General features: G+C 43.1%; 1 protein-coding gene across 3 annotated transcripts in view; it reads right to left on the reverse strand.

Annotated features, from left to right (window-relative positions):
* Positions 1-13,067: 13,067 nt before the first annotated feature.
* The window catches only part of BMPER (BMP binding endothelial regulator), a 262,416-nt gene continuing 260,362 nt past the window's right edge, over positions 13,068-15,121 (reverse strand). For all 3 annotated transcript variants that reach the window (XM_060305428.2, XM_030857517.3, XM_060305427.2), the window contains one exon: positions 13,068-14,442. In XM_060305428.2, coding sequence (XP_060161411.1) covers positions 14,261-14,442 — 182 coding nt within the window. In that variant the 3' untranslated portion in view covers positions 13,068-14,260. The remainder of the gene's footprint in view (positions 14,443-15,121) is intronic.

Below are 15,121 nucleotides of genomic sequence, written 5' to 3' on the forward strand. Positions count from 1 at the left end.
AATTCTGGCTTATTTTTGAATGGAATTTTTTCACAACCAATAGAGACTAAGGAAATTTTGGCCCAAAGAAACTCTAAAGCTTTGGAATTATAATTTTCTTAAAAGCTTTAAAGAGTTAAGATCAAATTCTTAGGCAAAGATCTAGCTCACTCTATTAGAGCCTCCCTCCTCCTTGTACATCCACAGCTCTCTGCCCTGCCCCAGCCATTTCTGTAAGTTGAAATATTTGCTAAATATGAGAAGAATCCAGCACTGATAAGGAAAAGAGGATTTGCTGTGAGGAATTTATCTTCTCTTTCTGCAGCCAATCTCAGGGATCATATCATGTTCCCTATATACCCATTTTACAGATGAAAAAAGGGAGATCCAGAGATGTCAAGTCATTTGTCCAAGATTACATAACTAGTAAATGGTGGAGCTACTAAATGGTCTATCTAATTCTGACACTTCATATCCTAGAAAACACATGGAAATCCAGATAAAGTAATGCAGCATCGTATCTGGACTAGTTTCTTAGTGGCTGAGAATAGCATCGTAGACCAGAGATGCAGAAATGTCCTAAGAGATCATGCAGCCTGTGAGAGCAAGAGTAGCCTCTTTGATGCCAGCTTAGTGATTCCATTTTAGGTAGTTCCTGTACCTGGAGATTCCTGCATTCTTTCACTGGCTCTGACTTGAGGGAGTAATTCCTTTAGTTAAGCACTATTAGCCGATGCTCTACTCCCTGTGGTAAGCACTTTCAGATCCTTAATGATCTCTGACCCTTTTGTAACACCCTTTTCCATGGATGTGGGCCAGACCTTAGCAATTTGCTTCTAAAATTGATGGGATACTGCTTTCAAGCAAAGGCCAGTTGGGAAGCATAGATGTTTACACTCACCAGGCTGTACCTAGATGCCCAACTTCCCTGCTGGGGTGGTATCAGAGAAAACTGAGTAGGGAACTAGGACCTTCCTACCCACATGGTGGCAATAAGGGGCTTCTCCCCAGTGTCAGTGGAGGCCAGGTAGGGTGTAGTAAAAATCTAGTGGGAAGCTTCAATTTCTACTCCTGGCAGCAGTAGTAATAAAGTGCCTCTACCCTCACCCCAGAATGTCAGTGGAGGCTGAGCAGAGAACATGGACTTTCACCACCTGGCAGTAACAAGGTGGCGTCCCAGTTCCTGTGCCAGTGCAGTGTCAGAGGAAGCCAGCTGTTATGGACTGAATCATTCTCCCCCTTAATTCACATGTTGAAGCCCTGACTCCCTAGGCCAACAGCTACTTTCCCTCAATTTGTCTCTGATTCTGGTGACTCGGTGTCAGCTAGGGTGGAGATAGGGAAGTTGCAGGAAAATAGCAGCAAAAGTGACAGAAGTCCATTTTCACATAATCGGTGCTGTTTGTAGTATACTGTCAGCTATAGAAGGCTCTCTAGCATGACCAGTATCTAAATTCTAGCCCTCTCTCATGGAGCACATTGATGGATTTGGTAGAGAACCAACACCCAATCCCACTGTAATAAAGACTCTGCACTGCACAGCTCCCTGGCTGACCTCTTACTGGTTCCCTGAACCCCTGCCCTGAAGTAATATACCCCTGCAGACCCCATGCCCTGGGTCCCACAGCTGAAAAATGGTCCACCAGAGCTTTGAGAGAAGAGCTGCTTCACTGTAAAGCATAGCCTCTTTCTTCTCTAACTAGAAGATGCAATGAGGAAGGCAGACTGTGTCTCTGATGTCCTCCCTTTAGGCTCACCTCTCCCCTCCTTCACCAACATCCATGTCCCCATGTCCCATTGATCCAGGACTTCCTACTTGCTTTTCAAACCCCATTGTAAGGAAATGGGTTCCTCAACTGTCTTTATGTGCCATGGCGATGACTGCCGCTGGCTTAATCCTCTTTACCTGCCTCCTCCCTCAGGTAATAAGCAGGATGCTTGAACTCAGTAGAATATCCTTCCTTCCCATACTGTCAGGGCTTCAAGGTGGCTGGGGAAATCATGTGCATCAAATGGACTTTTCAATTCCCAGCTCTGCCGTTTCCTTACTGGCTGCTTATATTGGGGCAGATCAGTCCATCTCTCTGACCCTCAATTTACTTATCTGTAAGGAGTAAGAGCGCCATCAAATGGGTGATGCACGTAGCATGGTCCGAATAATGCTAATATCCTATCAGAGGTTTCCAGATCACAATCCTAGGTTCAGAGTCATTGAAGTAAAGATGTTCTTTGCCAAACAAAAAGTGATTCATTCCTGTATCTAGAATTTTCAGTTTACATTGATAGGGACTTTTGGCTTCTCTGCAGTTCTCCTGGCACAGGCCTTTCAGAGAAATTTCAGTGAAGAGAAAGCCCAGGGCATGTAGGGATTGCTGGCTATCTGCTCCCTAATTGAATTGTGTTTCATCTGACTCCCTCTGAGGATTTTGTCCTTCTGTGATCTATGCCTGCATTTAAATACATCTCTGTTTTAAATATCCTCAGACCTGTGGGAACTTGTTCTGAAAGAAGTGAGTGATAAACTCCCCCATATCTTCTACATATATATTAGCAAAGTTTTAAAAAATTCAGACACTCAGCCTGCCAAGATTTACGTCTTAGAAATGACAATAGGCTGCCTCAGACTTTAAAACATCTAATTTGTAAGTGATCTATTTTTATAAAGGGCAGGGGAGGGGATAGTGGGGGGAGGTATACAATCTCATTAAAATTCTCATGAGGATTTCATGAGGATGGATTCTCTTCATTTTACAGTTGATGAAACAGGGGTTTGGAAAGATTAAGCAACTTTTTCAAGGTCACTACATGTTAATAAGGAACCAGGAATATAAAGCTAGCTTTCTCTAAGTGCAAATTCCATGCTCTTGATGCTGAATCCATGTACCCCACTGAGACCACCAGGAATAGGTAGGGGTGCTTTGAGTAGGAGACACAAAGCAAAACAAAAAACAAAGATTTTTCCAAATTTTAGATATAGAAAAAGGATGGACAGCTGAACAATGACAACAAAAACATCATAAGAGACCACACCCTGAGGACAGTCTCACAGGAAGAGCAAATGGGCTTCAGACGATCCCTCCCATCTCTACGCAACCCCAATTTTGTGTTCCTCCCTGTTGCATGTATGAGTTGGAATCATTTGAAAGTCCCTTTTATTAACATGGGAACATTCTAAGAGGCAGCTCTAGGCTCTACCTCAATGTCCCAAGTCAGGGAAGGTGGCCTGTGGAGCCATTGCCTCTTCCCAGGGCTCGTGGTGCAGCTGTGGGCACACAACAGAGATCTAGGTCTGGGCTTTAGCTTCAGTGATCACAGAGAGAGGAATCTCAGATTTCAGGATTTTTCCAGTCTTTATTTCATTGGATTGTCACTGTAACCCTGTGCAATTGACAGAGCAAAGGGTATACTCTCATGACATTTTAATTTATTTTTCTCTTATGTTTAACCAATCTGTATTGAGTACCTCCTTCAGGCTAAGAACTTTTAAATTAACATATACTTATGTAGATTAACCCAAATTATGTACCATATAAAAGGTAAAAAAGCTGAAGCTCACTGAGGGTAGACCAGTTGCTCACATAAATACTGAGTTATAGCACAGGGACCAGAATCCTGATTAATCAGGTTCCCAGTACATGGCTCTTCCCACTAGATCAGGGCTTGGCAAATGTTTTCTATAGTTTCAGACAGTAAGCATTTTAGTCTTTGTGGATCTGTCACAGTACTCAATTCTGTCCTTGTGCCTAAAAGTGGTCTTAGACAATTCATAAGGAGTGAGCATGGCTGTGTTCCAATAAAACATTATTTATAAAAAATGGCACTGGACCAGACTTGGGCCATGGACCATATATGCCCACCCCCGTGGTAGGCCACTACCTCAGCTCATATAGCATCTGCATACTTAGCCAGGTCCTTACATTTCTCACCAGCTACTTCCCCAACCCAACACTGAGGCACCTACTTGCCTTTCTTCTTTCTTTTCCTGAGGGTTTGGCTTCATGCAAGAATCTGAAATCTGAAATCAGTGCTCTGATGACAATTTTACCTCTGTCCTCTCTTAGTCTAAAATTGATTACAGGCATGGAGAAGCAGGTCCCAAAGAAGAAATTGCGTATTTGTGTTAAGAGAAGCCTTGTGATTGAAACTCTCCAGAAGGCTCTCACTGACATCATGGCTCCATTTGTCAGATTCTTGGAGAGCAGGAGGAAGAGGCACATGTGCTGAGATTCCCCTCGGTGATGTTGGGGATCTTAGTAAAGATACTCAGATTTGAGATGACTGTGACTAGCATCTTCTTCCTGGCTATGCTGTTATCCTGGCTCCCGCATGACACAACATGAGAAATGAAGAACACAACAGACCAAGAGTGCAGCATCCTTCAGGATATGCACCAGGCCCTGGAACCTACTACCCTTGCACAGCCCCCTTTCCTGTCTAGGCATAAAAGGAAGCATATGATTAGATTAGTTTGCCACCCGTCCCTCTGGAGGACGCTTGTTGAGTGCAGTTGTGTCTACAGTGTGCCAAGGGCTGTTCTAGGTACCAGAGTTATGTCAATAAACAAAGCAAAGTTCCTGCTTTCATCAACTAACACTTAATCGAGGAAGAGGAAGATAAACATAGAGGAATAAATCTGTAAGATTTTAGACATGGAGAAAAATTAAGAACAAGCAAATGTAAAAGCCTTGAAGTGGGAACATTTCTGGCAATTTGGAAACAGCAGAGGCCTGTAGAGACCAGAGTGTCTGGAGCATGAGAGCCGGGAAGGCAAGTGCCAGACGAGTTCAAAAAAGGAGAAAAAGCCCAAAACATACAGGCTTTTGCAGATGTTAGAAAGGACTTAGGACTTTATTCTGGCTAAGATGAGTTTTAAAAGGGGGCGGGACATGCTCTGATAAGAGTTTTTCAAGGTTTACCTTGGTTGCTGCCTGTTGTGTATGCTGTGTGCTGGGGGAGAGGGAAGGGAAGCAAGGGTGAGAGTGGGAGCTCCATCAGCAAACTATTACAATAGTCTAGGTAAGAGATATTGATAACTTGGACCAGGGTAGTAGCTGTGGGGATGGTGAGAGACGGTCAGCTTCAGAATATATTTTAAAAGTAGAGTTGACAGAAATTACTGAATGAAAGCTGGTTGTAGAAAGTCAGCATGGCCCCCTCTGCAGAGGGACGTTTGTCTGATGGGAGTCTTTCCCTCCGCAAAGATCCCCACTGAGGTTTCAAGGAAGGAGAAAAGAAGTGAGACGAGAGGCAGCTGGGGGAGGTGTAGAAGATGAGCAGATATGTCCGCAGGAGAACCTCTGACATCTCCTGGCCCCCACCGCCAGCATGAGCTTGGACTAATACTGACACACTTCAGAGACAGGACAGGGCTTTTGTTTTCATTTGCATTTAATTTGCCCAAATGAAAACTGCAATTACTGAGCAGTTATACATCCCCATGTGCTTCAGGGATGCTGTCCCTGGCACATTTGCTATCCCCATTTGGAAAATTCACCCATAAAAGCATCAGATTTGCCTGCATTGTATGTGGAAATCTGCAATTTCATCCTTTGTGCAAGAGATAAAAATTCACCCTGGGGTATCAATTTTAATGAGGCTTAATTAGACCAATTTATAGTAAGCTGAGGTTTCCACTCTGCAGTTTGACAAGCAGCTTGAGCTGGTTCACCACATTTTTATGCGCGGGAATTTCTGTATCTCAAACAAAAGGTCAAATGGAACATAAAATTTTATCTGAAAGACTCCTAAAGGCATAGGGAATTTCTGTTGTCATTTGTGTGGGTGTATGCATGTTTGTGTTATGTTTTTTAGAATGTCCTTATTGATGATAAAAGTGTGATCTTGGGTAGCTGAGTAGTCCATGCATCAGGTGGTCCAGGAGGGCAGATAAAACTGTTCTCCTGGGCTTCCCTGGTGGCGCAGTGGCTGGGAGTCCGCCTGCCGTGGCCGCTGGGCCTGCGCGTCCGGAGCCTGTGCTCCGCGGTGGGAGGGGCCGCAGCGGTGGGAGGCCCGTGTACCGCAGGAAAGAAAAAAAAAAAAAACAACTGTTCTCCTCTTGTGAATACCTTGATAGTAGCTCATGGTGCTCTTTCCTGCAGAGTCAGGGAAGGATGTTAAATGCCAACACAGAACACAAACACTAAAATTTACCTGGAGTTGGCTGGAGAGATAAGCCACCTTGCCTAGGGATGGTAAATAAATTTTATATTTTATCCTTGGATCAGAAAACTGATTGAACTATATTATCTTTAAGATATTCAACAAAGTTGATTTTACTGAGTTGCACTTTGATGCCCTATGTCTGGAATTTCATCCAGGGCTTTTAGAACGAAAAGCCTTACAAAATTCATTCATATTGCCCTAGGGAAATAGCTGAGGCCACTCTTCATGAGAAGGGGGATACGAGCCGGGACACAAGAGAAGAGAAAATTGAATAACATTTTCTTTGTTCAATGAATTTTTGAATTAGAAATTCTAGACATTTGACTGAAAAATGGAAGGAATGTTCTACAACTAAAAAAAGTTTCCAAGGGCGTGTGGCAAAGAGCCAGTCCTCTCTGCTGGTCCACTAGGTACTGTCTACATCGCATCTGCACTGCTAGGGCAGTGGAATGCCCATCTGCCTTCTAAATATTTTCCCTTCTCATCTGATACGGTGCCTTAAATGCTCACATTAGAACTAGACTATTGGTTAAAGATGTTAAATGCCAGAAGGCTCAAGGTAAGAAAATGAAGATATGGTACCTAAAACCGATATTGCATAGACCTCAGAGTGGCTCAAGTATACTTTTGACAGGTTGATTCTCGAGGGGGTAGGAACCAGGGCAGCTACATTTTTTTTTTAAAGTGCCAGGAAAGAACTGCAACAGAAGATGGTGCCAGGAGGGTAGGCCAGTTTGGAGTGGGGGTTGGGGAGATGGTGGAGAGAAGCATGTGACAACTCCATTTAGGGAGAGGAAGTAAAAGAAAGGGAAAAAACTGAAAGGTGAAGGAAGGGAGCACATATAGATGGGGGTGGCACAAATTAATAGCTGATATAATTTGTTTTAGTTCCTGGTGAAGAACCTCAGGAAGCTCCACTATGATCTGCTCCTCTAATAGAAGAATTGTGGTTGGCCCTGCATTCTGTAAAGATCCTATGGTCTATGAGGGAAGCCTTTCTTCTTTCTACAAGAAAAGGAGCATGAACAGAAAGAGCGAGGCCAGTCCTACAGACGCACTGGACATCTGGCAGGAGCCCCTCCCCAGGTATGTACACACCCATGCCAAAGACCTGGGGTGGCCTTCCTGGAGCACCTGCTCACACCCAGGGTCTAAGCACCAAGTCAGATCAGGCTGACACAATCCCCAACATCCAGCCAGCTCATGCTGTAAGAAGGCTGGTCCATCTGGAAGTTTGTACCTACTCCCAACAGCCTAGACATCTGGAAGACAGATCCCAGCTTTGATGGAGCTCAGTAGATGCTTTTAGACTTGGAGACCCTGTTCCCATGTGTCATAAAAGGCACATTCCCGGAGACAATGTGGATCAGGCCATGCAGTTCACAGGATGAGAATCTCAGAACTGGATTTTATTTCCTTCCATTTGTTTGAAGGCAACATAGATAAAGCCACATCTGCACAACCGCTGGCTGATGCAGCCCCTCTTAGGTTGTGCTGCAAAAAGATACACGTGGTTGTACCTGCTGTATCTTTGCTGCTTGCCTCATAGCCTCTCCCTGTCTCCTACTAGGCCTCTTCTTTCACAATAAAAAGGATCACGTACTTATGCTTGGAGGAGCAGAAACAAACAAAATTGTATGCACTACTGACACAAAGAAAATAAATATTAAGTGAGAAAAATAATATACATTATTTTGCTGTCACAAAACAGATAGCCCAAATGAAAGAGCCATATGAACAATAAATCATGGAATCAATTTCAAGGAAAACAGGTTTTGCTGTGGAAAATTGCATTCAAAATATATGAAATCAACTAAATATGAAAGTTTTAACATTCTTAGAGTGTTAGAGTCGGTAGAACTTGAATCCAATGAAATATAAAATTCCCCAAATTTGAAAAAAAAATTATTTTACTCGTTTTTAAAGATTAAAAAATAAAATGTGTATATCATATTGCTCCTTGACATTTTCCCCCCAAAGTAAAATCAAAGGAAATAAATAGCAAATTCAGAGAGAATTAATACAGAAAAAGCCTTCCCTCACTTGCTACCCTCTCCATTCCCACACAAAAGGGTGAAGCTGATGGACCCACTCTGCCTCTCAGGAACAGCTCAGACCTGGAAAACACCTCCCAGCTCCGCTCGGCATCCTCTGGCAGATTCCTCTGGCCGCCATCTTGATCTCCTTTAACCAAAGCAACCCAGCCACTCTGTGGCCCAAGCCAATGGCAAAGCAAAGAAAGGGTAAGATAATCATGCCATGAATTACAGTAGATCTCAACAGGCTAACCCAAACTGGTTTAGGGTCTAAATTCACCTGCTAGGGTGGAATAGCCTGGCATATTAACTGACCATTGTTAGGAGTCAGAAAATCACAGGTGAAGATAGCTGTGTGGATCCATGATGGCAATGCAATTGCTCAGGCTGAGCTGCTCTGACCTTGAAAACAGATATGCCCCAAATGTCATCACATAAAACACAGTGGAGAATGCTCTTCAGTGCAATCAGGTGGCCTGTCCCCTATCCTCCCTGAGGTTTTAGGGGTGGATAGGAGTGGTGGATGCTGTGGAGAAACCTATCTTTTAATCCTCTTTCTTCCCACTTCAATTTCCTATCATAGCCAGTTCGCTCTGAGAACAAGTGAAGTGAGCAAGCCAGTTTTCTAAGACAGAGTCCTCCTGCTCTGACTGTCAGGAGGGCAATGGGGATTCATACTGAGTGGCGAGTTTCCTTAGAATCACCTTCTTCACGGAGGTGTGCAAGGGATCCAGCAGGAACACATCACATCACAGGCTCCCAGGGCAGCCCACAGAGTGTGGGGAGGGTTCTAGCCAGGCTTCCGGCTGCCTTCCACTCCCCTCCATGCTTGTTTAAGCACCCAACTCAGAAGGAGCTGTTCAGGATCTGATTCCTTAAATTACATGTAGGAACACAGTGGCAATAACAGTAGAACAAATATTATTTATACTCTCGGAGCCAAAGTGAAACTTTTTCATCACCACAAACATTTTCTAAAGCCCAAAATTTCACTGCTGAAAGAACCCCTCAGAGGAATTACTCAGTAAGCCAAGTTCCAGTTTGCAAGAAGCAGAGAAGCATTTTACGTCCGTTTTCAAGGCATAAACTTGGTTACGATATAAAGTGGCTAAAACGTGACAGAACTGTTCCAACCAGAACTCTAGGTGAGCTGTGTTTCCAGAACTGTTACCTGTAGGTATGACCACAGCTGCTGACAGTAGCAGGTCCAGCTGTTTGGACCCTGAGCATCCCCAACCCCTGCTGTCAGGCCACAGCCAAGTCAGCAAAAGCAGTGGTTAAGTGAATAACCAGAACTTGGACAAGTTCTGTTAAAGCAACCAATGCCTAGAGGGTCTGAAAGATGCCTCCTCACTGTATAAACAGGGCAGTCTCATTAGAAGCTTCTTCAGTCTTCCTTCCTTCTCTAGATTTTCAGAAGACACATCAAGGAAACTTGAACACACCAGGTACAGGGAGCAAAGAGAGCTTATAACAAAATGACAGAACATCCTCAAACCCTACTTCTGTGCTCCCTCCACTAGAAATCAAGGGACGTTTGATAAGACCTCAGGGTGTGTGAGTTGCAATGCCACAGCTCAAAAAAGTTCTGTGAATCCGCTACATCCTAGCAGGACCCAAACCCTGTTGTTCTCTGCACCCCCAGGCTGCCTGTCTTTCTCTTCATCCACGCAGTCACTCGTGCCTTAAACTCCCAGACTACACTATCCCTGCCCACACACACACACACACACACCCCTATTTGCATAGGTAGAGCTTGTTCAGCCTAGTAAGGCTCGTTGCAGGAGTCACGTTCTCTGGCAAGTTTCCCAGACACCTCCCCCAAACAGAAAACCCCAAACTGGGCTTCCCGAGGCTCCCACGGCCAGCTGTGTACTCCTCTGGTCTACCAGTCATTTATCCTGGACTGTGTCTTAATCCCAATGCTCAGGATGTTTGTTGAACTGAACAGAACGCAGCTTAGGTTTTGCTTTACAACAGAAATTTCTGTAAATCTGCTCTCCTGCCTGTGTTCTTTATGTGATGGACCGGCACCACCACCACCCATCACTTGCCTATCTGCCACACAACCTGTCACAAAGTTCTCCCCTTGTTTCCTCCTACCTCCTAGTTTGGGGGCTCATCTTCTCTTACCTGGACTATCTCAGGGGCCTCCCACCTGCTCTTTGGGCTGAAAAGCCCACCTCCACTCCACTCACTGAGACAAAGCTCTGATCACATCACTCCATTGCTTAATGCCATCCCCCAGCTGGATCTGCCCTGGAGCAGACCTTCCCATCTGGAGCCACAGCCCACAGGGATTTTGGCATCCCTTCCACTCTTGGAGCAGTTGGACTGGACCTAAGATGTCCCCAGATATGATCTCCAGCTGCAAGCAGCCCCATTTACTTCACTACTCAAATGTTATTTCCTGAATGCACTATGACATAAAACTTTGGGAAGCACTGTCCTAAAGATTAAACCCAGGCTCCTTAGCAGGACCATGGGACGCTCCACACAGGTGCTTACCCTTCCCCTCAGGCCACGCTGCTTGTGGTGCAGCCACAGTACAGAGCCGCTGGCTGCCTCAGTGCTTTGCTCTCCCTCTACCTGGAACACCCTTCCCCCTTTCCTTAGCCAGTCGCACTCTGAATTATCCTTTAATTCAGGCGCATCCCTACATGCAGATTTCCCACATTAATGTTTTCAAAGCTGGCTTGCTCAAAATTAATCTGAAAGGAAACACAGTAAAGATGGATCTCATGCACGTGTTCATCATTTGATTGATTTAATTAATCCTGTGTAACAACATAGCTCTAAAGCCCAAAATCTCCCCTTAAAGGACTAAATGTCTGGGTTCTTAATTCAGGGTCAACATAATCACCAGCATTGGTTCCTTTCCCCTAATAATTCATCCTGGGCCACTTGAACCTTGCCATTTTTCAAAATTAAAATCCTGAGTTCTTAAAAGGCCTGTATTGATACTTCAGGCTTCAGAATAAGAGACATTTTTTTGCTTGCTCCTGAGGGTTATGTTTGCAGAAGATGGCTAATTAAAATATCTTGGTGCCTGTCCCCTAAGGCATCTCTTTCTCCCACACCAAGAGCATTCAGACTCACATCCTTGATACTTGTCAGATCCAGATGAATTTGAGTGACAAACAGTAGCAGAGTGAACAGAAACCCAGCAAGGAAAAACTCCACATGCAGCTGTTGCAACCATGAGATTGATGTGATTTGATTTATGCAAGAAAAATGTATCAACAACCTACCAGTTACTTTTCTTAATTAGGGTCATATATTCATGGGTGTTTACAACATTATTCTCTATACCTCCTTGTGTGTCTGAAATATTTCATAGTAAGAAAGAGTTTTCCAGTCAAAATGTTTTTTTCATGTTCAACAAAAGCTGGGGAAAGAGTCAACCACTGGTCTTTCTCAATTTGAGGGGAGGTGCCCTTTTACAGGCTAGTGGTGATGTCACCGAGTCCAAGCTTGTACTGCTCACCACATGACAGGCCAGTAAATCAAGAGATGAGTTGCTGGGGCAAAGGAATACCGACTTTATTCAGAAAGCCTGCAGACCAAGAAGATGGTGGACTAGGGTCCTAAAGAACCATCTTACCCTAGTTAGAATTCAGGCTTCTTTTATACTGAAAGGGGAGGGGGTATGGTTGGTTGGTGTAAACTTCTTGGTGTCAGAATCCTTTGTTATTGCAGCTGTCACATAGGTTTAAAATGTTCCTATAAACCTCCAACAAGACAAATGTTATTCTCTGTTCTGCAACATTTTATCTCTGTATGAATGGAAAAGTGTTATACCTTGAAAGGTCAGAGCCTTGAGAATGAGGTATCCTGTATATTTCAGGCTAGAGGCAACATTCTTAACTTGCAGCAAAAGCAATAGAATACAAAGGTTAAAGGAAAAGAAATGGATCCAATAAGGGGTCAGATTTGTTCTTCCCTATTACAGTCAGATACTCAGGAAACAGCGAGTTTAAAGGGGTGGCTTTTCACCTGAAGAATTGGTAATTCTCAACGTGCCACCCTTTTAACAAAAATTGCCATTGTAAATGTCAACAATTCATTTTTCCTCCTAGTGCAAAACTTTTAGTTTAGGACTTTCAAAATATTCTTATTTTCACAGGGAGAGGAAAAAGAACTTGCTTTTACTGAGCACGATCTACAGTTGGCCCTGCGTATCTGCACAGGTTCTACCAACCGCAGACTGAAAGTATTTGGAAATAAATTTCCAGAAGGTTTCAAAGAGCAAAAAGTAAGTGTAAAAGGGTTTGCACACTGCGTCTCAGGTTACTGTGCAGGTAATCTCACTAGCGGCGGGGTGTTTAGGTCTCCTGATCCCATATATTACAAAGCCTCTTTGTGTTTCAGAGAAACAGTTTATGGCCCCAAATGCTTAAACAGTTGTGAACAAGGTCACAAACCACACCTGGAGCCCAAGTCTCCTACATCAAAGCCCCCTTTCCAAGTGCAGCACTGAAGCCCTGGCTGCCTTGGGTCCCAGATACTGAGGTTGGTTATGGCCCAAGCACAACAATGACAACCACATTCCCTGGTGTCCCAGACAATCACTATTACACTGTGTGACTTATTCAATTTTCTCAAACAGCTGGAGATGCCCCAGTAAAAAATCCAAACTAATCCTTCAGCTGTCATGAATATATGTAACAGGAACACAAATGTCTTAAGAAGCAATGGCACTACGCTGACTGTCAAAACTTTGGAGGTTTGCTATTATCTACTAATAACACTCTTTATAAAAATAAGTTATTGTAGGGTATATAAAATATATCTAAAGAAAGCTGTTAAAAATGGATGAACCTGAATTTGCCATAGCTTATTTGTAAAGTATAACACAACACATCTTGAAATAGAAAATGCATTGTTTTAAACCTTAAGCCCTTTATTTACTACAATGCAGAACATTTTATTTTTAGACATCAGTGGGTTTTGTTTTGTTGACATGTTCACTTATTCAACTGAAAACAAAAGTCAGGAAAATCACATGGTGACTAGTAGTAAGAGCAAGCATGTAGACCATTCTTTGTATTGATGTTAAATCAACCGATCAGTAAAGCCTTTCTTTCTAATAATTAGGACAAATTCACTGTTGCCAAATAGTGTTGGTCTAGGAATCCTCTAGAAATAAAGGCTTTCATTTAACACATGGAATAGTCACAAAATGGAGATAGCTTACTTTAACTCCTTGGATTTGCTCATCCTAAATTGCTGTGAGATTCAGAGAAATGGATATTTTGTCATACGTTGTACAACAGTTTCTTCAAATACCTGCTCATCCTCAATAAAACTAACAAGTCATCCAGACACACCAACACCTCAATGTGGCACACGGAGGTGGACATATCCATCATACACACATACAAAATTAGGAGACTCAAGGAATATGCAAAGATGGCAAGAAATCATTTGATTCTCTGGTTATGCTCTAGTGACAAATATATATTTCTTGGCAACCAGCCAGTCAGTTCTGGAAATAATATCGGACCATGACCCAATAAAGTCTAACAGCCTCTACCCCTTGCTTTACATGCACCATTAGAGCCTGTCGCCAATCACTAGCCATATTTCTCAGGCATACTTTCCTTTCTTTGGAAGCATGAAATGCCCCTAGATAAATTTGCCATTCCAGAAAAACACACTTCCCATTCAACTGCAAATCCTATTCAAATCAAAAATTAATTCAGGCAGGCAGTTTAGATTTCTTAGAAAATTTCTTAAAAATGACAAACGTATGTGATGGTAAAACCATCCAATATGTCTGCATGCTGCCTTATTAAATTAAAAACACCTGGTTTATTTATACAATGTATTCAATGGCTTACAGATTAGGATCCTAGAAACAATACATGTCTTATAGCAAAAAATATACATATAATAATCCACCTATAGTTTCTATAAATGATGAAGTGTTTCTGAATATATCTATATATCTATATATGTACACATATATACTCCGTGTGTGTATTTGCAGAATCAGCACACAAATATCGCAGTCCTTCATTGGCTCTTCCACTTCAGTGTCAAGAACACCAGGTTCAAAGTCTGAAGGAGCGGAACAAAGGTCACCGCTGAGGACAAAGGACTGGCTTGATGCACCTTCCTTTGTGAAGGACCAAGTTTGCTGGACAGTGACAACCAGCAACACACGGCTTATTGCAGGGACCGATCTCATTCCAGTTGTCACAGGTCTTGGCACATCCCGGACCACAGGTATCATACACGGCACCGTGCTTACACTGGGTGGCTGAAAAAGAGGAGGTGACGTAGGTGAGATGTGGGGAAACCATTAGAGCCAGGTTAATTCACCCTCAGCCCCATGCCATTCCCGAAGGCTCATGTCACTGATGGCACTGGTCTCCCTACAGCACAGGTGCAACTCTGCATCCTAACAAAAGAATAACAAACACCCAACACTGCCCAAACACTCTAGGAACCACCTGCACCTAGAAAAACAACATCAAAGATCCACCTGCTGGGCCAGCGAACTTCAAAATAAAATAAAATGAAAAAGCTTTATTCCCAGATAGGACAAACTATACATTAGTCAAGCCTCAAGGAAATCTATAGGTTATTTAGGTATTGAGAATAGTATGAAAAGTTAACTCCAAATAGTTCTTCCAGCTGTTGAGCTGTGATGAATAAAAATAATTTCTGCAACCACCTCGATATTCAAATATACAGAATTACACATACAGGGAAAAAAACCTGCCAAGGGTATTGGAAATGAGTGACATATTTTAATCTAGTGATCATGTGCTGAATTAATCAATTTGAGACAAATTGAGCAAGAGTCGGGTAGGGACCAATGGAGAAAAATTAGATGTGTGACTGGGGAGAGGGAAGTGGCTGGCTGGCTGGTCAGGGAATGTAAAAATGATGATGTAGCAAGTTACTATCTTTGTTAACTTGGAGCGGAAATGATT

This window comes from Globicephala melas, chromosome 9 (assembly GCF_963455315.2).
Source record: "Globicephala melas chromosome 9, mGloMel1.2, whole genome shotgun sequence".
Lineage (NCBI taxonomy): Eukaryota > Metazoa > Chordata > Mammalia > Artiodactyla > Delphinidae > Globicephala > Globicephala melas.